The 24,192-nt window shown below is 51.9% G+C and overlaps 1 protein-coding gene and 2 long non-coding RNA genes across 3 annotated transcripts in view; all 3 read right to left on the bottom strand.

Annotated features, from left to right (window-relative positions):
* Positions 1-12,466, bottom strand: part of LOC127462017 (ankyrin repeat domain-containing protein 26-like) — a 31,115-nt gene extending 18,649 nt beyond the window's left edge. Inside the window, exons 1-11 of the mRNA XM_051770275.1 lie at positions 12,062-12,466; positions 11,533-11,647; positions 11,115-11,288; positions 10,920-11,026; positions 10,122-10,212; positions 9,690-9,865; positions 9,427-9,520; positions 8,803-9,084; positions 8,309-8,544; positions 6,503-6,635; positions 5,019-5,300 (exon numbers count right to left, since the gene is read on the bottom strand). Of these exons, the coding sequence (XP_051626235.1) occupies positions 5,019-5,300; positions 6,503-6,635; positions 8,309-8,544; positions 8,803-9,084; positions 9,427-9,520; positions 9,690-9,865; positions 10,122-10,212; positions 10,920-11,026; positions 11,115-11,288; positions 11,533-11,647; positions 12,062-12,279 (1,908 nt within the window). The 5' untranslated portion in view covers positions 12,280-12,466. The remainder of the gene's footprint in view (positions 1-5,018; positions 5,301-6,502; positions 6,636-8,308; positions 8,545-8,802; positions 9,085-9,426; positions 9,521-9,689; positions 9,866-10,121; positions 10,213-10,919; positions 11,027-11,114; positions 11,289-11,532; positions 11,648-12,061) is intronic.
* On the bottom strand, positions 306-2,060 carry LOC127462002 (uncharacterized). The gene is made up of 4 exons (XR_007900274.1): positions 1,753-2,060; positions 1,253-1,398; positions 891-1,141; positions 306-772 (listed from the first exon to the last, which is right to left on the bottom strand). It is a non-coding gene; the product is annotated as an uncharacterized LOC127462002 (long non-coding RNA).
* A 5,147-nt stretch (positions 12,467-17,613) lies between the features above and the next one.
* On the bottom strand, positions 17,614-23,732 carry LOC127462009 (uncharacterized). The gene is made up of 2 exons (XR_007900280.1): positions 22,362-23,732; positions 17,614-21,012 (listed from the first exon to the last, which is right to left on the bottom strand). It is a non-coding gene; the product is annotated as an uncharacterized LOC127462009 (long non-coding RNA).
* Between the last annotated feature and the right edge of the window lie 460 nt (positions 23,733-24,192).

The following is a 24,192-nucleotide window of genomic DNA, read 5'->3' as shown; positions in this document are numbered from 1 at the left end:
CCCCAGCCCCCCCAGCCCAGGGCTGCCCCCATCTGAGGGGGAAAATCCCTTCTGCTCCCCCCGCTCCCACTGCACCCAGTTTCACCTCCAACCCCTGTGCCTGCAGGGCCCAGGGTGGGGATGGAGACAAGGAGAGCCAGGGGAATTCAGGGCCTGCAGGGAGGGTGGGGGGACATCGGGGGGGACCCAAAGATGCTGAACTGGGGGGAACTGGGGAGCCCACGGGACTGGGATTGGGGTGTTGAAGGGGCCCTGTGTGGGATGCAGGGGAGGGGAAAGGAATTCAAGTGTAGGGATGGGGGGACTGCAAGGGAGAGGCTTGGTGGGGACAGGAGGAGGAGGATGGAGGAGGACAAAAACGAGGGCACTGGGAGATGGTTGGGAGTGGAGAGGGAGGCAAGGAATGGTCTTGGGAGGTACCAGGGCAGTGTTCTGGGTGAAAGGCAAAGGTCTGGAAAGAAAAGTTTTGGGAATGATCAATGGGAGGATGTTTGGGGACCCTGGGTAGGACACAGAGCAGATGCTGGGGAGGAGATGCCTGAGGGGACCAAAAAGGATGGGATTGGGAGGTCCAAGGGGTGGGATTTGGGAGCACCATTAAAAGAAACAGGTGGGGGCCCTCCCAGCAATTGACAGTGGACCTCCCTTGTCAGGGATTGCTGAATGGCTTCCTGCCGTTGCATCTTTCATTTCTTATCAAAAATCACCCAAATAGTTTTCAAACAGTGCCTGCCAGTGGAGCTTGAAGGCACTCGTTCCATCAAAGCCATATCTGTAATTCAGAGGCATAAATAGAGAATGTAGATTTGTCTCCTAAGGTGCTGTCTCATTTCTACTAGATGTCAATTAGTATCATGTAAAACATGATCATTAAAATTAAAAACTCTTACCCTTCTATTTCCCTTTGAAAAATAATTCTGCTGTTAAAACACTCACTTCTGTTTGATTGTTTAAAATCAAAATGAATGTGTGTACTAGTGGACACAGACAGGGCTCCCTCACAGAGAAGCCCATGAAGTATGGGCTGGATGAGCAGACAGCAGGCTGGTTGAAATCTGCTGGCCAGGGTGGTGATCAGTAGTGCAACATCCAGCTGGAGGCCAGTGATCAGCAATTCCTGGTGAACATCTCCATTGATGATCTGGATGATGGGATATAGTGCTCAAGTTTAATGGAGTTGATGAGTTTACATTCTGACTGCAAGGAACATGTTTTCACATCTGAAGCAGGGGATGGGAAACCAGAGACTCACTGTGAACACCAAATGATTTCCAGAGCCTTTCCAGAGCATTTCATTCAAATCTGGGAATTTTGGATTAAAAAATCACGGTGCTCCTCCATTACTCTGGAAAGGGGATCCTGGTCTGTCAGAAGTGAAGACATTGCTGAATCTGAAAGCTGGAGAAGACAACAAGAAATGTGTGACCCTCCAGAGGATGAAAGCCCTGGATGAAGTTGTCAAGAAGTTCAGACCCAAAGCCTTTCGAGTTTTACAGTTGTGTCTTAACATTTCTTGTAGTTTTTCCCTTGTTTGTCCCCTGAAGTTGTTTGATGAAAAATCCCCTTGATGTCTGTATCCTTAGACCCCGCTCCCCCATTGGCCAAAGTTTGCTGCATTGCAGTATTTCCTTTTTGGCCACCCTTTCCCTAAAATGGATAAACCCTACCCCCTTTTTCCCTTATCTAGTTACACTTTGCATGCTGGGGTCCCATCTGGGGTGCCAAGAAGAGCTGTGCTTTGGTACCAATTACCTCTGAAGCTGCTCGTATGCCTTCATAGGCTGCTAAGATTTCCTTCTCCACAGGGGTGGAATTGGCCTCAGAACCTCTGTAGCTTCGGCTCCAGAAACCCAGTGGTCGCCCTCACGTCTCACCAGGCACCTTTGGCCAGAGGCTCCAGGAGGGACCTTTATCTCCAGCTGCAGAGTAGAGCACATTCTTTACATCTGGTCCTGTCCTGACTGCTCCAAGAGCCATGGCATGTGCAATCTCTTGCTTGATCTGCCTGAAAGCTTGTTGTTGTTCAGGACCCCACTGGAAATTGTTCTTTTTACGGGTCACAAAGGAAAGAGGGCTCACCATCTGGCTGTACTCTGGGATGTGCATCCTCCAGAAGCCAATGGTTCCCAGAAAAGCTTGGGTTTCTTTCTTGTTTGTGGGTGGAGCCATTGCTACAATCTTGTGGATGACGTCTGTTGGTATCTGGTGTCGTCCATTTGCCAGTTCAGCCCTAGGAACTGGATCTCTTGGGCAGGGCCCTTGACCTTACTCTTCTTGATGGCAAAACCAGCCCTGAGGAGAATCTGGATGATCTTCTGTCCTTTCTCGAAAACTTCTTCTGCTGTGTCCCCCCACACAATGATGTCATGGATGTACTGGATGTATGGATGGGGGTCACAGCATCTCGGTTCCTCCGATACTGTTGCCTGTGTACAGTTGTCGTGGCCCTTGGCACTTCTTGTCCCCAGAGCTCCAGCGATTCCTTTCGTACAACAAGGGGACCAATGCAGCACCACCTCTCCAATTTTAAGTAGCATTTTCGCTGCCTTCACCACTAGGATCATTGTCACTGAGCAATGGAGGGATGGGTTAGAGCTGATCTTGGAGCCTTTGCTACCAAACCTTGAAGGCCACCATTAAGGAAACTGGCTACCAGGTCGTGGATGTCGAAATTAAGGAAAGGAAGCAATTTGTTCCATCCATCTGAACGGTCCCTTACAGGATGTCCTAGGACAGGCACAAAACCAGCAAGAATCAGGAAAAAAATTAGTAAAAAGACCATTGTTATTATTTTTCTTTCTCCTTGTTCCTAAACAAAGCTATGTTTAGATAAACACAATCCTTCTTGGCAGCTCTCCCAGGAGTGTCCCAAAACAATGGTGGATGTTTACAAACAAACCTGCTCTTGGCAGCTTTCCCAGACAACGTTCCCACAACAAAACCAAAGGAACCAAAACAATCCCACTTCTGACACCAAAACCATCTGTAGCCAGTTGGAGTTGGCTTCCTGCCAAACCCCACAGACTACAGAAGATTACTACGTGTAAATTTAGGGTAGAACTTAGGTGGGAGGTTCCTGTGCCACAGAGTTCTTGCCCACAGTTTCTCTTGGGAAAGAATGGAGTTCCACAGCTCATTGCTTCCATTTCAATCTTTTTTGACCACTCTGGAAAATCTGGACAAACCTGATGAGCAGAAGTCTTGGGCTTTACCACAGGTGTCTGGGTGGTGTTCTGAGAGCCAGACTTCTGCTCAGCCCAAACTGATGCCAAGATGTCCCAGGCCAGGTGAATCCTGAAGTGGACTTGCAGCCAGAAGTCCGCTGACAGCGCTGCTTGGGACTGCAGATCTGCTTCTGTGGCGCTCCAAAAAGAGCTTGGTGTTGGCCACTGCAAGTCTCTCAGTAGCTCTGAAACATTCACAAGCACACACAGAGTCATCTTTGGCAGGAAGGCTTTTGCAAAGTTACCCTCCACAGCCTTGGCTACTACTCGACTTCTAAAAGCCAAGGGCATGAAGAGCATCCAAAACCAGCACATCCTTTGATCTGAGCTTGTTCACAGGGCCTGTTTCTAAGAAATCACACCAAGTGCAAGGAGTAGGCAGTGTCACCTCCAGAAGAACTCTGGCCTACCCTGGCCTTCTCAAGGAAAGCTCAACCCTCAGACCCGCTGCCAAAACAGAAGCCAAGAAAGAGCCGCCTTATTTTGGATTCACAGAATCCAACTCTCTTCTCCCAGAGGCCTCTCCTTATTCAAACAGGAAAGGGCACAAGATTCATCTTTTCTGTCACCCACGGGATGAGGAGAGTAGAGACTGGCAGAAAGACTGCCTGCTAAAACAACCTCAACTTGAAAAGACACCAATAATGCCATAGTGGTGGTGCTGTGGGGTTACTGCTGGAACTCTAAAGAGAAAGGAAGACAGGTCTGAGGAAGGGAAGGGTCTGAAGGAACGTTCCCCACAAAGATGCCACGTTCTGCTTTCACACCTGACGCTGGCCAGATGTAGAAAAGGGATTTCCAAGGAAAACGCAGGAGGAAAAAGGAGTCTGTTCTTACCAGTCCAAAAAAGCATGGACTTACCTTTCCAGTCTCTTGGCGAGGCTTTTTCTTCTTTGGGCTTCCACCAGATACAGCTCTTTGTACTTGTCCACTTCTGCCTGGGTGGATTCCTTTTGAAAAGGTCTTTCTGCTTGGTTGCTTTTTGTCCTTCCCAGTGCACGTTCCAGATCTCTAATTCTGTCTTCCAGTTGCTTTTTCAGTGACTCCACATGACTGGTTCTGATTTCTTCTAAGGTGTCCTGGTGGGCTGCCTGTGCCTGAAGGAGACAGTGCACCTTCAACCACCACAAGAAAAAGAGAGCTCTGCCCAGCACAAAATTGCACACACCCACTTTCAAGGGCCCAGCCTTACTCAGAGAGGCGGCTCTGCCTCCTCACTCCCAGCAGCAACCAAGGCAGAACCCAGGAGCTGCCAGGGCAAACAATTCTTTTCATTGGGAAAGAAGCCCAAATGAGCACTCTGCTTCAAAGCTCCTAATGAAGAGACACTGGGTCTGTAGGACAGGGCATGTCCAAAGGGATTCTTCAAAGACAAGAAGAGTTTCCACCTCCACCTCCACCCCCTCCCTCCCATCCCTGGAATTTCAGTGACTCCTTTTCTGAGCACTTTCACCCCCTACAAGGACAAAGCAGCACCTGTAGGTCTGGCCATGACAGCTGGAAATTGCCAAACCCATTCAAGGATGAGCAGTGAGAAGCAGAGCAGTGCACAGAGATCCCCCCAAGCACTGCAAAGTGGGAATCTGCCTTGGGCAGCCTTTGCATTCAGGGACCTGCCGGCACATTCCACACCCATGACAGCACTCCTGCCCAACCAGATTGCCTTCTGCCACTGCCTTCAGCAAAGACAGAAGCTAACCCACAGAATACAGGAGCAAAAGAAAAAGACCAAACACCATGGCCACAAGAGAAGTTTAGGAAGTGCCTGTGGACACTGGGGAGAAATTCACTTACTTGCAAAAACTCATTGACTTCTTGGAGTTTTTGTCTTATTTCCTGGTCTGCTTGTTCTTCCACCTCTCTTTTACACTGTTCGAGTTGGCTGCGATCCACCACGTTGGTCTCCAAATGATGGTGGAGTTTTGCCAGCTCTTCTTGCAGCTGGCATTTGTCCATGGCCAGGTTCTCGCACTCCCCACGCAGGGTAGACAGCTCTTCTTGCAAAGCCTGATTTTTGGCCTCCAGCTGCGTGCACTGTTCACGTTCCCTGTCCAACTGCTGGGAAAGTTCAGCAACCTGCAGACAGAAAATAAAAAAAGGAGCTCAGTGTGGTGTAAAGGCAGTGAATTCTGGGAAAATCCAAAACTGGCTGCCCAGGGAGACTTTATTCATCATCTGCTGGCTCAGGACTAGACACAAAGTGCAACCAGGCTTTTCTTTTCCAGCAAGAACAGCTTTCCCATCATTTGCCATAGGATTCCTCAGCTTCCCAGCCTTTTGGAGTTCCTCATGCAAAAATGCTCCACGCTTCTGGACTCCAAAGGAATCACTGCAAAGGCAGGAAGCCATTCTACAGGGATGCCTTCAAACCCAGGCGTGACTCTGACAGACGCCGCTTTAGCAACGGATCCGAGTGACGAGCGGAGAAGGGATGAGAGGTTCTGTGCCACTGCTGCACAGGCAGAGCAGCCTCAAAAGCACTGCTGGGAACAGTCCTTCTGGCTCCCCACCACAGGATGGGCTGAAACAGCTCCCTGTGAGCAAGAAGGGACAGATTTTCCCCTGGGAGGCCCCTGTCCTCCTTGGGCCCTGGGCAGCAACAACACTGTGCAGAAAAGCAAAGCCTCAAGTGCCTCCTGCTCAGCTTGTGCCTGAGACAGGGCTCAGGGGTTGATGGTGCCCTGCCAGTGACAGTACTGTTCCTCCCCTCTCTGCCAGGGCAGCAATTCATCTGTCACACCCAGAGGACGCTGTCACAGCCTCCCTCCAGCTGCAGCCAGGCCTCAGCTGGGCCCCACTGCTCTCAGCCCATGGACGTGATGTCCTGCCAGGACGGCAGACCTGCCCATCCCTAGGGCCCAGCCGAGGGATCTGCACTCTTGGCTGACCCCGTTCACTGTCAGGGGGCCTGTTCTGCTCTTCTTGCTCAGGGCCTGTGGGACGGCTCCCTGGCCCGGGAGCTCACGCACCCTGCCAGGCTGGCTGCCACTCCTGGCTTGCCCCTCCTCTGCAGGACAGCCTGGCCTCCATCAGCCCTTACACCTACTGCTTTGCCCTCAACATTTGCATCTTTCCCCAGAAGGAGAACTACCTCTGGATTAGTTCGAGTCATCTCCCACTGGAACAGCAGGAGGAGCATTAAGAAAAGCCCATCACATCCAAAATGCAGCCAAGGGAATAAAAATCATCAGCATGACAAGAAATAGAGGGAAAGCATCTCCCAGCTTTCAAAAGAAGGAACACCACAACCAAAGAGCCCCACCCAGAGCACAGCTCACCTCTCTTTGGAATCTATCAACTTCCTTGACCTTTTCAGAATATCTCTTCTTCATTTCTTCCAGCTGGGACTGACTTCCTTTCTCTTCATTAACCCGGAGTTTCCTCCTCTCTATCCTCAGAAGCTTTTCCAGCCTGCACAGCAAATTAGTCAAGAAAACCATGAAACACAGGAAGAACCAGCCTTTCCCCCACAGTCTCACAGAAACAGCACAGACAGCATCCAAGCCTAGAATGGCTTGGCTTGGCAGGGACCTTAAAGATCATCCAGTTCCAAGCCTCCTGCTGTGGGCAGGGACACCTTCCACCAGACCAGCCTGTTCACAACCCCATCCAACCTGGCCTTGAACACTTCCAGCCATGGGGCATCCACAGCTTCTCTGGGCAACCTGTTGCAGTTCCTCACCACCCCCACAGCAACCAATTTCTTCCTAGGATCAAATCTAAACCTATTCTCTTTCCATTTGAAGCCAATCCCCCTTGTCCTCTCACTACCTGCTCTTTTAAATGCACTCTCTTCATCCTTCTTGTAGGCTCCCTTCACACCCCAAAAGGCCACCATTAGGTCACCCCAAAGCCTTCTCTTTTCCAGGCTGAAGTGTTGCAATTGTCCCAGTCTTTCCTCCTAGCAGAGGTGCTCCATCTTTCCAAGCACCTTGGTGGCCTCCTCTGGACTCTGTCCAACAGCTGGAGGTCCTTGCTGTGCTGAGGAGCCCAGAGCTGGATGCAGCACTCCAGCTGGGCTCTCCCAAGGGCAGAGCAGAGAGGCAGAATGCCCTCCCTCCACCCGCTGGCCACGCTGCCTTGGACACAGCCCAGGACACAATTGGCTTTCTGGGCTGCGAGCGCACATCGCCGGCTCATGTCCGGCCTCTCCTCCAGCCCAAGGGCTTCTCGGCAGGGCTGCTCTGCCCCTCTTCATCCCCCAGCCTGCACTGATACAGGGGCTGCCCTGAGCCACGGCCAGCATCTTGCACTGGCTCTTGGTAAACCATCAGCAGATTGCCATGGGCCCACTTCTCCAGCTTGTCCAGGGCCCTCTGGATGGCATCAGCTGTGTCAACCACACCCCTCAGCTTGGTGTCAGCTGCAAATTTGCTGAGGGTGCACTCCAGCCCTTCCTCTGGATCATTAGTGAAGAGATTAAAGAACACTGGGCCCAATCCAGACCCCTGAGGGACACCACTCGGCACTGATGGCCCTCAGCACTCTGAGCCATTGGTCACCACCTCTGCATGGCACTGTTCACCCAATTTCTTCTCCATCTAACAGTCCACACATCCAATCCATCTCTCTCCACTTTGGAGAGAAGGATGTTGTGGGGGACTGTGTCAAAGGCTTCCCAGAATGACAGGGAGATGACATGGGTAGCCCTTGTCCACTGAGGCAGTCGCTCCATCTTAGAAGGCCACCAGGTCGGTCAAGCAGCACTTGCCCTTGGGGAAGCTGTGCTGGTGCTTCCAATCACCTCCCTGTCATCCACGTGCCTTGACAGAGCTTCTAGAAAGATCTTTTCCATCACCTCCCCAGGCACAGAGGGCAGGCTGACAGGTTGGCAGTTCCCAGGGCCCTCTTTTCTACCCATTTCAAAGATGGGCACAGTGGGTTTCCCTTTTTCCCCTCACCTGGGACTTCCCCTGACTGCCACGACTTTTCAAATATCAAGGAGAGGGTCTTGGCAACTCCATCAGACCCTGTTGGCCAATGGAGGGCAATAATGCTGGCCAGATGTAGAAGATGGATTTCCAAGGAAAATGCAGGAAGAAAAAGGACTCTCTTATTACCACTCCAAACAAGCAAGGACTTACCTTTCCAGTTTCTTGTCAAGGCATCTTCTGGTTTTCACTTCCTCCAGATACAGCTCTTTGTACATCTCCATCTCTCCCTGCGTTGCTTCTTTACGAGAAGCACTCTCTTGTTGGGTGTTTTTGATCCTCTCCAATTCACTTTCCAGATTTCTAATCCTTTCTTCCAACTGGATTCTCATGGATTCACAATGAATGTCTCCAGTTTGTCCTAGTGGGGCCTGGTGGGCTGCCTGTGCCTGAAGGAGACAGTGCACCTTCAACCACCACAAGAAAAAGAGAGCTCTGCCCAGCACAAAATTGCACACACCCACTTTCAAGGGCCCAGCCTTACTCAGAGAGGTGGCTCTGCCTCCTCACTCCCAGCAGCAACCAAGGCAGAACCCAGGAGCTGCCAGGGCAAACAACTCTTTTCATTGGGAAAGAAGCCCAAATGAGCACTCTGCTTCAAAGCTACTAATGAAGAGCCTGTGGACACTGGGGAGAAATTCACTTACTTGCAAAACGAGGCTGACCTCTTGTAGCTTTGCACTTCTTTCCTGGTCAGCTCCTTCTGCCACCTCTCTTGTACATTGTTCTCTTTGGCTGCCATCCAGCACCAAAGTCTCCAAATGGTGGTGGTGTTTTGTCACCTCTTCTTGCAGCTGACATTTGCTCTTCTCCAGTTGTTCACACTTCCCAAGCAGAGTGGACAGCTCTTCTTGCAAAGCCTGGTTTAGGGCCTCGAGCTGCATGCCTGTGCCAGGCTCCATGTCCAGCTGCTGGGAAAGTTCACCACCCTGTGCACAGAAAAAAAAAAGAAAAGGAAACTCAGCATGATCTAAAGGCAGTGAATTCTGGGACAATCTCTCAAGGGGGTGGCCATGGCAACTGTATTTATCATCTACTGGAAATGAGCATAGGAAACACTTGAAAGAAGAAACTTTAGACCTACTTAAGAATTTGGGAGACACTTCTGACAGCAATACTTTTGGGTCCCTTGGAGCTCATGATGAAACTCCTCATTTAGAATCTAAGAATTCCTCCAGTGTCCAGCACACCAAATACCCTCAGGGCTTTTGTAGCAGAAATAGGCAACTAGGCTCAAGAGTCACAAAAAGGCAAATTTAGCACCAGCTTACTGAGGCAGAGGCTTGCAGGGCTCTCGGAAGGGCTTCAACGCTCTCGCTTGGCTGCTGGACAGTGGCTTCCAATCTGCTGTTCTCACTTGCAAAGCTTAAGAAGAAATACAGCTCTTATTACCAGAAAATCCAATGCCAGACAAACTGTGCTAAGGAACAGAAGCCACAGCAGAAGTGTCCTTCAAAATCCCACTGACTCTCCCCCTGTTTCCACCCAATCCCCAAAGCCACAGACCCCTCACTTCACTGGGTTCCTCTCTTACTGTTGCGCGTCTTCTTCCAGTTGGTTCACAGTCGGATTGGTCTCGCATGATGCCAACAGGAGGTCCTGCAGTTCCTGGGAAGAAGTTACTGCCTCTCTTTTCTTGGCATCCAAAGCAGTCTTCAAGTCAGGAACACAATGCTCAGACTGAAGATGCTTTTCTTCCTCCTCCCTCAGCTGTAAAATCACGGGAAGAATGCACAGTTGTCAGGGGAGCTTTTCCAGAGAGGAGCCAGCTGCTGCTGAAGAACTCAGGTGCTGCATGTCTGTGTGCATCCCCTCTGCCCAAAGAACTGCAATCCATTCAAGTCCCTTCAAAGCTTCACTTCTGCTCCCCAATGAACACACTGAACACTGTTTTGTCCATTTTCAGGATGGATAGGAAGCAACAGGCACCCCCAGGTTTCTCCCTGTGGGGACAGGCTTTCCATACCTCCGCGCCAGCCCTGTCCAGCTCCTCCTGCAAGCGCAGATTATCTTCCTCCAGGTGAGCCTCAGGGCTTCCAGGAACCACAAGAGCAGTCCTAAAGCATGCAAAATTTCATCGGAAACATGTCTGATCCTGCATCAGTTTTCCCCTGCTTGCTCCCAAAACAGCTCTTCCCCCCTTTCCTACAAGCTCCGGGAAAGCAAAGCCAAGTCCATGGAAGCATTGGAGAATTTCTCTTACAAGGGGCCTCCCTAAAGCAGCCTCAGCTACCAGCTCAGGCCATGCTGTTCAGGGCTCCTTGCACTGCTCTTCAAAGTCCCCCCAGATGCGGCTGCACAAACTCCCAGGGCAAGCCCTTCGACCCCCTGACCATCTCCATGGCAGGAAGTTTTCTCCTTCTGTGTGCTCGGAGCCCCTCGTGTCCCCTGGGACAGTGTTGGTTCTCTTTCCCCCAACGCTTCCCTTCAGAGCACTGAACGCACCGACTCTGCCGTGCCTTAAACCCCCCTGGCCTGCAGAGCAGCCACGCTGCTGAGCTACTGGCAAGTTTCCCCGGGGCTCTGGCTCTGGGTGGGGAGAGGGCACCACAGACAAGGCTTTCTTGCAGACCTCAGCGGGCAAAGGATGAGAGCCCCTGAGGTAGGAGAGCAGCCAAGGGCAGACCTGCATTTACCAGTCCCACGGGGAACTGCTTCCACGGGGCTGCTCCTTCTTTTTCCCAGCTCATTGCCACGCCCCTCGTCTGGGTCACACTTGCAGACTACCCAGAACACCCGGGTGCTGTTTTGACAAAGCCCTCACCTTTCCCCCTGGGCTTGAGCAGGCCTGTCAGCTGCTTTGTTCACAAGGCACTCCAGAATCTCCTCGTGCTGTTGCAAGGCTGCAAGTTTGAAGGGGGTAAATCCCCACTAAAAGGAGAAAGAATCCCCATTAGAAAGACACAGACAAGCTCTGCAGCTGTTGGAAAGAGCAGCTTTAGCCCCGTGCCAAGGTTACCTGGTTCTGAGCATCACTGTTGGCATGATGCTCCAGTAACAGCCCTGCTACAGCTGTGTTTTTAGAGAGGACAGCCAGGTGAAGGGCAGTGTTGCCGTCAGCGTCTGCCAGATTGGGGTCGGCACCGTGTTCCAGCAGAACAGCAACACATTCTTCCTGCTCCTGCTGGACTGCCTGGCAACAACACACCAAAAGGGAAAGGCTTCCAACTTTTCATCCCCCTCTGTCACAACTCCCTCAGCTCCCGAGTGCTGGCATAGAAGACCATCTTCAAAGATCAGCTAACAGAGGCTGTGCCGTGCCCATTGCAATAGGTGTGTTTCTATGGCCCTGCCCTGCAAGGAATCCTGCCAGACACCTCCCCTTTAACACCCCAGCACTAAGCCCCACCTCCAAGCTCAGAAGGCATTGCACACACCTTCATCAGGGCCGTTCTCTTGAAGCTGTCAGCGAGGTTGGGCTGGCTGTTCTTCCTTAGCAGATATCTGACGACATCTGCATGGCCATTGGCCGAAGCCAGATGCAGAGGTGTCCTAAAAATTAAACAGACTCTCTTAACCCAGACAGACAAAGGATGAGCCCAAGCTGTGTCTGTACCCAACACCCTGGGGACCCTGCCCGGACTCTGCTGCTGCTGCTGCTGCTGCTGCTGCTGCAACCCTGCCCTGATGAGCCAGAGGGCAGAAGAGAACAGGTGAGGGCTGAGCAGCTGCAGAACAGCCCTGCAGAGAGAGCACGGCCAAGGGGCAGGTGGGCAACACGCGTTTGCAGCAACGCTGGAGCCCGGGCGGCAGCTGCAAGCAGTGAAAAGCTCAAGAGTTCCCTGTCCCAGCTGACAGGGCAAATGTCACTTTTCAAGCCTTGTCCCTAAGAGAGGGCTGCCGAGGACTACTGCAGCTTGGCTCAGGAGCAGGCAAGGTGTGCCATCAGCGTGGCCCAGAACTCACCGCATCTCCTGGTCTGGCCTGTCGATGCCGACTACCTTGACGTACCAGCGCCAGCGCCTCAGCCAGCCCAGGTCACCGCGGGCGGCCGCGCGGTGCAGCCTGCCCAGCCCCTGCTCCCGGAGCTGGGAGGCGCTGCTGGAGCTGGTGGCAGCCCAGGGCTGCCCACTGGGGCTGCTGGAGGGCGACTGCCGTCGCTTCTTGCTCAGAAGCCACGGCATGGCCCTGCTTGGAGCTCCCAGCAGCAGGAAGGGCAAGAAGGCCCCGGCGGGCTGCCGGGAGCCAAGTGGGGATGAGGAATGGGACGGGGCGAGGTTTAGGGGGAGGGTGACAAAGGGGCGAGAATAAGGACGGGCACAGGGTATGAAGCACAAGGCAGACGAGGTCGCCCTGCGCAGTGGTCGTGGCCTGCAGCTGCCCAGACGGCGATGCAGGCGCGCAATGCTCCCCGAGCGGGATGTGCTGCTGCTCCCCGAGAGGCTACAGCAGCTCTGAGCGCCGGCTGCGGGCACCAACAAAGCCGTGCCCGACTGGCGCCTGTGGCGTCACAATGGCTGGTGGAAGGCTCAGCACGTCAGCGTGGGGTGTGACAGAGGCCACGGGGCAGGGTGGGGCCGGGCGGGACAGGGCAGGGCGGGGCAGGTGTGAGGGCGGCCCTGCTGGGCCTTGTGGCAAGGAGGCGGCCTGGGCCTTGTGAGGGCGGCCGGCGGGAGTGGGCACTGCCCCGCCTCAGGGCGCCCGGGGCAGGGCCCGGGACGCTCCCACCGGGCCGGAGGCTGCGGTAGGCGCTGGAGCAGCTCCCGCATCACCCGCTCTGGCTTTTTGCTTCAGCCTGGAGCCGGGCTGCCTCTGGACACACTGCCATCAATGAGGCTCAGGAGGAAGTGGGGCCACCACAGCTCTCAAGAAATGCCCACCCAGCGCTCCAAGCCTGCCAGGCCAGAGTTCCAGGACAATTCCCCAACTCCTTTGTCTTGTCCCTCTTGAAGAGCAGACACCTCACCCCCTCTCCCCCTCACAACTGCTCTCTCCTGCTGCTTTGCCAGATGCCAACAGTGAATTTCTGCTCTGCTCCTCCACCAGCCAACGGGCAGCACACAGCAGGGCAGGAAGAAACTTTCAAACACATCTTGTCCCACTTTGTCTCGATGACAACACCAAGTGAAGGCCCACAAGTTCTGCACCAGCTTTCTCAGGGGAGGGACACTACAGTGCACCGCAAGCAGGCTGATGAAATTTCCCTTTTTCTTTGCGGGTGTATCAGGGTTGTGTTAGATGTTGATACTTTTGGTCTGTGTTTGGCCCATCCACCTGGGAGAGTCTCTCCTTTTCCTGCCAAGTTAGGAGAAAACAAACACTGAGAAACTGGAACTTGGTCTTTGAAGGAGGCGTTTTGTACAAACTGCAATTAACTGGTGTCTTCTTACTGGCTGATGGCCTTCCAAGGGCATTTGAAGAGGAAAGTGAAGAGGAGGGGGATGAAGTACGCCGCCAGACTCATTTAGAAAAGACCCCCTGAAGTACAGCATGCAAGCATGGGGGAATTGCAAAGGACACGCATGCACAGAAGGGGCACCACTTCCAGAACGTTGGCAGGGACTGAAGGCCTCTGGCTGGGTGGTGCTGGCCACACCTGCCCAGGCAGACCTCACCAATTAATTGGGTAAAAAGCAGATGGCTGGTGCTCGGCAGACACAAGCTTCACATGAAAGGACAACGTTGCCTTTTGCGGGGACGCTGCGATCTTGTGAGCCTGCCGACTCTCCCAGAATGCAGCTTCTGCTCTGGGCAATTCTGGGCATTCTGGGTCGGTGAGATAACTTCAGAAGCAACACCTGGGGGACTGAGGAGTCGTACTGAGGGCTTATTTTTCTCCTCCTTCCTCTCTCTTGGGTTTTTTCCTTTTGTTGGCCACCTCTTGCTAATAAATATTGGTTTTGTTTATTCTGAACTCTCCCTGATACAGAAATTAATTAAAAAACAAAACAAAACAAAACAAAAAAGCCCCCCCAACTAGAGGAGAACTGTTACATATTCAGTAGTACCTGCACAGATAGGACCCCAGCCGGCAAAAAGCAGGATTCATTGGGTCCAAAAAAGAAATAGAAGGAAGTCAGGACATAACTTATAAGGTTTGAAGAAAGGAAACCCTCATCAATCATAGAATCCTAGAATAAATAAATTTTCTCCAGAAATGGGACTACCCAAAACTTTCTCAGTTAGAATAGAGCTTTGCTCAAAAGCTGTCAACCTAACCCCAGAATAGCTCTGGGTATAAGAGACAGGGTGCTGAGAGTGTTCCAGCAGGTGAGGGAAACAAGGGGCAGCAAATGAAGTTAAGAAGTGACAGTCCCCAGCTCTGGGAAGTCTGAATTTGTAACTGGACATCAGCTTCCCATTGTCACTGTTATGTGCTATCTATGCATCAATAGGAGGTTTTGTGAGGGTGGTTTCCAGAGGAAGATGCAAATGAGCTGACACTTAAGGGACCAGAGAGCCAAAGAGCCTCTGTTCCCTGCACAGTGGAGCTGCTGGTGCAGCCTCAGCAGCCCAAGCCAGAGGTGGAAGGAAACAGCTTGCAACTAAAGCTGCAGACATGAACAACTTCCATGAGTTGCCACCAGAGCAATGGGACATTTGGGATGGCTTCGTCCTGGAAAGGAGACCTTCCCTATTTCCATGGGCAAAAAACATACATGACAGGAAAAAGGACCCATGACAGGAAAAAATACCACTGTAGTTCCATTACAGTGTCAAACCACCAGATAATGGAAGCCACGAGCTTGTCCCGTGGTGCTTGTTCAGGGGGTGACAGATGATGTGACGGCAGCTGTGAGTGACATCTGGGTGGCTCTGGCCCGCTCCTGCTCCCACTGTGCCCTGTCCAAGCTCCAGAGCCACCTGAAGGCCACGGGGAAGGGCCCTGGTGAGGCTGTGCTCCTCGCCTTGGGCAAAGTGGCCACAGCTCTGGCACGGCACTCTCGGCCCCCTGGTTTGGGCAGGGGTCTGCGGTCATGGGGACGTCCCTCCCCTTTCTCTAAAGCTCCCTGTTGGACTGGGGGCTACGAAGTTGCTGTGCCTCCTTGCTCTGAACCAGGGCCAGCCGGCTGCTCTGCCTTACCAGCCCAATCCCAGTTCCTGCAGGGTAGGAACCCGGTGGGAAAAACCTGCAGGGTCTCTGCCCCTCTCTGTCCTCCTCATTTGCCTCAAGGGTTCCTCTGGGTCCCCCTTAGGAAGACAGCTCTCCCCACACCCTCCCGGTTCATCTTACATGGCCCAGCACCCAGCCTTGCCAGGGAACAGCCCCAGCCTCCTGTGTCTCTCCCTACTCCTCTCAGTGCCTGTCTCTGCCTTCTCCGCAGCCCCCGGTGCATCCCCTTCGTGGCAATGCCGCTCTCGCCCTGCTGTGCCCAGTCGGGTGTGGAGGGGCCGGATCCTGTGCCCGTCTGCAGTGCTGAGTGTCGGCTCCTTGGCCGGGATCCCGGGGACAGGGGCTGGAGTGACCTTGGATGCCTCCCTGTGATCTCAGAGGGAACATGGGGAGTGTCAGCCTGCTGCAAGGTCAGGCTTTGGAGATCCCCAACTGCTGTGAGTGAGCAGGAGGAGCGGGGGAAGCCTGGGAGGTTCCTGTGGGCAGGATGTGGCAGTGCTGCGTGTGGAGGAGCTGCAGGGTCCCTTCCCCAGTGCTGGGGTGGAGAAGCTGCCGGGTCCCTTCCCATGACTTTGTTCCCTGGCTTTGCTTTAGGGTTAAAAGGGTGAGTATTGGGAGGGCAAGTGCAGGGGTGCAGTGGAAGAGGCTGGAGGGGAACAGCCACTTGGGAGGAAAAGGTGCAATGGGGAGGAGGAGAGAAACAGCCAGGGGTTTGAATCCAGATACCTCAGGGCACGAAGCACCCCAAGCCAGGAGCCTGCCAGCACCGTGCCCGAGGCTGGGGGCTCCCTGGAGGGACACAGCCCAGTCCTGGGCCCCTTCTGCAGGGAGGCCTGGGGGGCCAGCATGGGGAAATGCTGCTTTCTCTGCTCTCCAGGGAGCCCTTCTCCTGCAGGCCAGAAGGCAAAGGGAAACCCCTCCCAGCAGGGAGGACAGACCGACCTTCAGCCCTCCCAGCAGAGCCTCTCCTTTCCCTTTCCAGGACAAACAGCATGTCCTCAGGGCTGGGACTGCCATGACACAGCTCCTTCTGCACGAGGAGCAGCACTGAGAGCAGACCTGGGAGCAGCTCCTCTGGCTCCAAGACCAGGAGGGCCGAGACACCCCCAGATCGCTGTCGCGGGTGGGAGTGGAAGGCTCAGACAACATTTATTACAGAAGCCCTGCTGGGGAGTCACAAGGGGCACAAAGGACCCCCTTGCTTTCTAAAGTCCTTCTCAGAGAGGAGTCTCGGTGTGGCTGGATCCAATCTTAGCCTCGGATCATGTCAATGGTTTAAATCTGAGGAATTACAGAGGTGGGTGGGATTGAACCACTTCTGTCCTGCAGGTTTGAAGGATGACAAAGTGAGACTATTTCTATAAAATGAATCATTTATTGATACAAATGATCAGACAAATCAACAGGTGAACAGAGGGAAGATCTTTATGAGAATTATTTACTGCACAATATAAAGGCTACAACTACTACTAGTACAGGGTAGGATAGGATAGTGCACTCTATTGAAGCAATTACTGAAGCAATTATATTCAAGGTAGCAGAAGGGAAATAATCATTAAGTAGAGATTGGATGTAACTCACCCATACCAACACTTGTGGGGAGAACTCTTTTGCTCAACCTCAAGGAGTATCCTTGGGGGGTCCCCAGCCCAAGGGAGGAATCTCCACACAGTCACCCCAAGAAGGGTTAGGTTTGAAGAACCTGACTGCAGAAAAGTGGACTGGACTTTTATAGTATAAAGTGATTGACTGCTAGTCACAAATTTACAGGCCAGCCACCAGCTTATCTGCCACATCCAACTTCAAAAAGCAGGATGTGTTTGGGGTTTGGTGAACCAGGCTGGTTTTAGCCTCATTCAACACCAAAACCCACCACTGTGGCACCACCAGGAACTCACCACAGCCAGCTTGCATGAGAGCCTGCACTGTGGGCATTTTCTGATGGGCTTCTGGGCCTTCTCGGGGTAGGCCCTCCTGCCACAGCCCCCCCTTGACTACAGTCAATCATCTTTACCTCATGAAGTGGTAGTGCAGGTACCTCTTGCCTCCATGCTATAAAAGTGTCCGCTGCAGATGTGAACCTTATGGCTGAGTATGGTGAGATACATCAATCTCCTAAGTTTTACTGCCTTACTTGAACTCATGGAGTTTAAAAGGGGCCTAGATCCCATTCCCATTACTTGGGATGGCACATGTGTGAGCAGTTGTTTCCTTTCCCCCAGGCTGCCACAGTGGGAACTATTGTTGAGATGCAGGAAGGAGGAGGTTCCCCAGATCTGCCTCACCATCTGCCTGGAATGAGCTCTTTCCTCTTGCAGATTCCTCCCTTCTGGGCTCATCTCAAGTTCTCACCGTCTGCACAGGGGGGATTTTTTGTCCAGTGGCTTCTCTTACAGCAAGTTCCTTCTGTGGCTTTGACAGGGTTTGGAGAGAGGCAACTGCATTGAAGTCCTTCCCCCACCCCATGGCTCAAACACTCTCTGCCAGGGACTTTTCCTCAGTTCACGGGTTTTCCATCAGGGTGATGTGCACGTAGACAAGACAGAGCAGAAAAGACACAAACAGCAGAAACAACAACAAGAGTAATCATACCACGGACATCAGCTGTTCCAATCATGAAAAATGTAAATCCAATTGCAACCATCAACCCAATCCTCATCAGCCACTGCCCCCACCCCGCGAGTCCCAAGGATTAGAACATGGACATCAGCCAGGAGCTGGGGCCAATTCCTTGAAGCCAGTCCTTGGGTTGGAGTGATTGCAAAAGTTCTGATGTTTGATCAGCCATTGCTTTCATTTTTGGCTCAGGTTTTTTCAATTGCTGCCGTTACATTGTGAATGGCAATACAACATTCAGTAAGATTTAACATTCCACACGCCCCTTGTTCCTTTAACAGTAACATATCTAACGCCAACCCATTTTGTAAAGCCAGTTTTGACACCTGCTGGACTCCCAAGTTCAGCTCTCTGAACACACACCTGGCCCAATTACTGAGGGCATGCACCTGCCCTGGGGTACTTTCCAAGGCCCACTGGTGGTGTGTTAGAACTAGAGAAGGTGTAAAAAATACCCAAAGATGAAAATCTATCCTTTGCCCGACCGTACAATAATCTGGGGCACGTGTGTCAGTGATCCAGTCTCAGCTTTGTTCAGGACAACTCAGTTCCTGCCCTGTCCTTCCTGCCAATGGGTAAGGAGAGACACGATTTGGGCAAATGGATGGCAGCACTCCCCCCACCTCAGACCTGCGTGATGAGTCAGGAACACCCCAAGCTAACCCAAGTGGGGCACCAGAGCTGCTTGTCTTGCAAGTCCAGGGGTCTCTCAAGTACATCTGGGGCTTGAAATGAGTCCCAGAATTCCACAGCAAGTACTAATTTTTCAATCCCATCGAGGGGGATCCCCAACAAATACACCTCACGTATAAGACACGTGTTTTTCAGCCAAGACTCAAAGGGGATCTCCAGGTCTCACAGTAAATTGGTTCCCTTTGCACACCAGAACAAGTGTGACTGGGTTTGTAAGGAGGTGTGTTCATACAGTTCAAAGGCTTTAAAACAGGGTTCTCTCTTGGCCACATCCACATCGAGTTGGAAGAATTTCTAGGCAACGTTCCTGCCCCACAAAATGTAAAAGAGTGTTCATATAAGCACATCTTTACATCGAGCCTATGCTCCATTCTCAGGGGACAGAGCACAGGGGAGAGCTCTGTTGTGATTTAGTCCTGACACAGAACAAAAAGCTGTGGTTCTACTGGTGGTGGGGTCATAAATGAAATTAATTCCCTTTCAAATTTAACTGTATTATCCCCAGGTGCTTTTCCTTTTTTTTAAATTCTAGTGGGCAAATTCCCCTCATCACATTCCTTTACAATTGCTGCTACAGTAAATTGCACCCAAAGTTTAGAAGCATGTGGGGTGCACAATGGACTATAGTTACCATATTGATTAGCATAAATGAAAGAAGAGATGCAAAGTAAAAAACCTGCTTAGGACACAGGGTAGGAAACCCAGTAGTACATCAGACACGTTCAAGTGAGAATACAAGCGTTTCCAAAACTGGTTACAGGTCTTGAGAGCTGGTAAAAGACCTTCCTGTATTTTATCCATGTCCCCTTTGCAGTCCGTGGCCGTCCCTCCTTCTGGTTTAGGAAGGGGGACTCAACCATTTCCCACGTAATGTTTTCTTTTGTTAAGATTATTTAGTTCACTCATTAACATCTCTGAAAAATTTAGCCAAATCATAATAAATCTAAATCCTTCTGAGGCAGAGTGGGAAGATTAATACATATTTATAGGATTCCAAATAGGCATAAATTCTTGTACCAACTCCCAGGCTAAATTTGATTGAGTTTTCTGAGACAAACTTATACGTCCATAAGATAAAAGCTTTCCCCACCCCATTCTTTTTAGTAAAAAGACAAAATAAACTTAGTAAAAATCAAACTTGCAATACATAGAAGTTTGTCTTATAAAATCCTCCAAATATTTTTAGTTCTCAACAAGTTGCTTTCCATGGAAACACAAACAAATCACAAACATTAATAAACTGACAGCACAAGCAATTATGGGGCAATTAAAAGTTCCATCGGTTTCAGGCAGCTGGGTCTCACCTGTCAGCAGGTTCCTAGAAAAAGAAAGGGAAAATTTGGCCTAATATGGACCAATCCTTAAAAAGAAGAAAGAATGTCTTGTCTGGCAGGATGCTACTCAAGCAGCAAGTAACCAAAGTTCAAAGGGCCTAAGGGAAAAATGATTATCCCATCTTGGCTGGCTGTGAGCCTTCTCGGGGAAATCCGCTGGCAGCTGCCCTGCTTGCAACTCGTTCCTCTCACCTTCAGTGGGGGGAGTGCTGGCATTCCTGGGAAAAGGAAACAACACAAACTTCCCCTATTTTTCAGGGGGGTCCCCTCTGGTTGGCAGAGCAGCTGGTAAAGGCCAGGCATTGGTATTCAACTGTCTGTAATAAACTGCCCAGGGAGGAGAATTAGAAGGGAAGGCTGAGACCACTCCTCCAGGGCTGAAGCACGGGTGTGCTGCTACTGTGGCTCCTGGGTTTGCAACATTTAATGCTGCAGCTGTCAGTGGAGCCAAATTAGCTGTAACTTCAGAAATTCTGTTTGGTGTTGCAGCAAACCCCAGCACTGTGAGAGCACAGTCCCTGTGTTTCCTTTAGGGTTAAGATTACCAGATTGCCACTTTTCAACTGGGAGCCATAAAGTAACTCAGCAGTTTGGCAGATCCCACTTGCTCTGTTTACTGCAGTGATTTTAACTCTTTGCTACCCGGGAAGCACACCTGGCCTCTCAGCATCCCACTGCTTTAATACTGGCCAGATTTCAATCTCACCTCATTTATGGCCAGACCTTCACATCTCCATAGCTGTACCTGGCACCATTTTAGTAGCAGTTTGCTGACCCTGACAATCGTTTGTGGTCTCAGTTTTAATTAAGGGTCGTAATGGTACTTCCTCGTCATCAGCTGTCAATGCAAACGTTAGGTTTTGCTCTTTATCAGAATTACAGTCATTCACCATCTCCCAAACTCCTCCACTGAACACAGAAGGTCTGAGTCACAGGTTCTACATCCTGCAATTCTTCCCTCGGATTCTCTCTCATGTGCATTCCAAAGCTCTGGGGGAAGCTTTCCAACACGGTGCTCACCAGCAGCAGCCCCTCTACCTGCATCTCTTTTTCCTTCTCCTCATTTAACTGAAAGTACAATTCCTTCACCAGATCTTCTAAAGAACGTATTATTTCATGTTCAGATTTCTGAGTGACCAATCACTCATTATCCCAATTTACTCGTGTGGAGTGGTTTGAATCTTGTTTTCCCCCAGAGGCTAAGAAAGTGGTAGACCCCAAGGGGTGGAAACCCCTGGAAGTTTTGAAGTTTTGCCCAATGGACACTCCTGCAAAAATGTAAACATATCACAAGCACCGGAAGAGACAAACTGTAGTTTGGTTGTTGAGGAGAGGTGGTCATGTTGTAGAGCCACGAGGAAGGGGCTCTGAGCCCCTCGGGGCCTCTGGGCCCTCCCAGCCCCGGGCTGGGGAGGGACTGCAAAGACTTGGAACAGTGTTAGACTGGGCTAAGTGTTTGTGGTTAAGCTGGGAGATGTTTCTCTCCACCCTGGGCAGCGGAGACAGAGCAGAAAGCAGAGACGCAGCGTCCAGAGACTGGCAGAGAGCCAGGACAGGTAAGACCTGAACTGGAGGAGCAGCAGGAACAACATGCAGCACTGCAGGGAAGACTCCTGGAAGGAGAGCCGAGGAAAAGAGAGCCAGCAGCTGAGAGACAGAGTTCTGGGGGTAAGAACTGATACCAGACCCCCTCCCCCCAAAATTCCTTTGATCCCTCTGAGAAAAAGAGGGAGATGGACTCCTATTTTGGAGAAGAGTTTTGGACATGCAGCACTGGAGAGAGAGAGAGGAGCTGAGAAGCTCAAAAGACGTCCCGGAGCTGGACCGGGACGGCCAGATGGAATGCGGGGGGGGGGGGTTTGACCTTGGCCCCCCTGCTGCTGCTGACAAACCTGGCAGCCTGAGACAGAGCACAGGAGCTCTGGCAGAACTCTTGAGGCAAAGGCTTGCAACTGAATGCTGCCCAAGATGTTCTGACTCAGGGGTGAATCCCCTGAGGAAGGGACTTTCACGAAGATGCCCCTGCAGTTCGTGATATACCTGTGGTGACGCGAGTCTTGTCCCTGCTGGCAGTCCACGGGTAAAGCCTTCGCTTGGACCGAAGGAGAGCTGAGGGGCTTGGAGACCCCCTTGTGCGTATGGAAAAGAGATCCAGCTACAACAACCCAGTTACTGCTGCATGGAAGAGAGATGAGGAAAACCTGCTGCCTTAGAAGATGCTTCTGCTTTGAGACTGGAAGGGATCTGTCCTTCTTTCCCTCCTGGACTTTTATTTGGAGGAGAGAAGAGATCTGATCCATTGTAAATACTATATGTCATGGTAGAGATAGTTGTGATGGTGTGTATAATGTGTTATAATATTTATTTGTACAGTCATTGTAATATATTCCCTTTCCCCTACTCTGAGTCTGGCGTGTTTTGTCTGGAAAGCCCATCCCACATTAGGTTGAGATGGGGAAGGGGGCTAGGACTAGGGAATTAGGATTTTGGGGCTATCTCAAACCATGACATCGTGCCAGCTCCGCCCCAGGGTGGACCCTCTGGGTCTGGAGGGTTCCCGCTCTGCCCGGTGGGGACACATCAGCTCCACGGTTCAGGTGGGGGAGGGTCCCCAGAGGGGGCCCCACGCCAGGGCCCCACCTTGGCCAGGGCTCAGCACCAGGCTCGGAACTGGTGCGGACCAGGGGAATCCGACTGGTTAATTAAAGCCAAGCATCGCCAAGGCCCACGGCGGGGGCTGACGCGCTGGGATTTCTGCCCAGAGCTCTCAGTGGCAAAGGGAAGAAATTCAGTGAAGTGCAGGTTAACGGTGGGAGTAACTATCACTCTCCTAAGGTGGGAGCAGAGTTACTGACTGGGCTCAGCCGCAGTGGTCGCACCTCCTCGTGGTCCCGCTGGATGCCCTTTACAGGTAACTGAGTCGGCCTCGGCCCCAGTTGGGAGGAGGGGTTAAAGCCTCTCTCTCCCTATCGTCCAGATTCACTACCCAGCAACAGAATTAAAACTAAAGTGTTATAGGTAACAACTTACACAAAGTCTGTTACCCAAAGCCTTGCCCACGGGCTACAGTTGGGTACAGGTTCACAGATATTGAGGGAGTACTGTCGACCTGGACATCCCTCACACCTGTGGGAAACAACTGGGCTGCAGACAGCTTAGGCCTTGAATTTGGGCAGTTACAGCTGTGAGGTGGTAAAAGAACGTAAACACTGAGACTTAGAAAGCAGAAAAGGAGGAAGAACTGCAGTAAATAACAGGTGTTGTTTTGAGACTTGCCAGCACGCGAAGGGATGCCGACCGCCTATTAGAGGATGGGCCTGGACAAGAACATATAACCGATGAGATATGGTATTTGCACGTGGACAGAAGAAAAAGACTATAAAACTAAGCCTGCTGTGAAGAAAGTGTTTGTTGTTCCTTGCCTGCCAACTTGCTGTCTGAGTGCATCTTCAGTCTGTTGCAACACACACTGTCAGAACATCTAACCTGATGTCACAGTTTGAAATTGGCCCCCCGTGAGAGTTCGAGGGGCTCAGAGGTGATTGGGTGCCAGGGCAGTGTTCCCCGGAGAGCCAATCACTGTCCATGTGGTTCGCTTCTGCTCAAAATCACATATCACAGCACCGGAAACGGTTGGCAGTGCTGTCTTGGTTGTTTTGCTGTTGGTGTCTGCTGCGTGTAGGTGGACAAGGCCAGGGGGTGGCTGGGCTCCCTCTCTTCCCCTCTGGGGAACTAGAGTCAGCATTTGGAGTGTGTGCTGTGAAGGAAGAGATTCACAGCACCTGAGGAAAGAGGGAGGAGGTCAGGCCTTCTTTCCCCCCCTGCAGCTGCGGGACGCCTGGGACAGTGCATAACTGAACCGAGCTGCCTGTGGCCAAGGCTAGGGGGCTTTTTTTCCCCCCACTGCATTTGGGCTGGTGGGGGGTGGATTTTGAGGCTCAGCACTTGAGCAGAGCCAAGTGGACGGGCTGATAAATCAGCTCAGTGCTTGGGAGAAGAATCCCAGGCGAAATGGGAGACGGGCCAAGAGAGGCTCGAGAGTTGCCCACTGAAGCTGACCGGGGGCAGCCAAAAACTGACTTAGAGGAATGAAGATTCCAGGACACGTATGTTTGATAAGCTACACTGCAGCAGCCTACGAACCGAGGTGGGACACCGAGAGGGAGAGATCACCAGCAGCAGGAGAGCAAGGACTCAAAGCTATCTTCTTGGACTTCATGAGGAGAGACTACAACGAACAACTGCTGGAAGTTGGTGAGGAGGGAGTGTTCAGGAGCCCAGAACACTCCCACAGCAAAAGACTGTTATATATCAGCCTGGCGCTTTGGGAACGGCCGCGG

Source organism: Manacus candei, unplaced genomic scaffold, assembly GCF_025592945.1.
Source record: "Manacus candei isolate 608988 ecotype Guabito, Panama unplaced genomic scaffold, ASM2559294v1 h1tg000118l, whole genome shotgun sequence".
NCBI lineage: Eukaryota > Metazoa > Chordata > Aves > Passeriformes > Pipridae > Manacus > Manacus candei.
The sequence above is the reverse complement of the archived record's forward strand: the minus strand, read 5'-3'. Positions and strand labels throughout refer to the sequence as shown.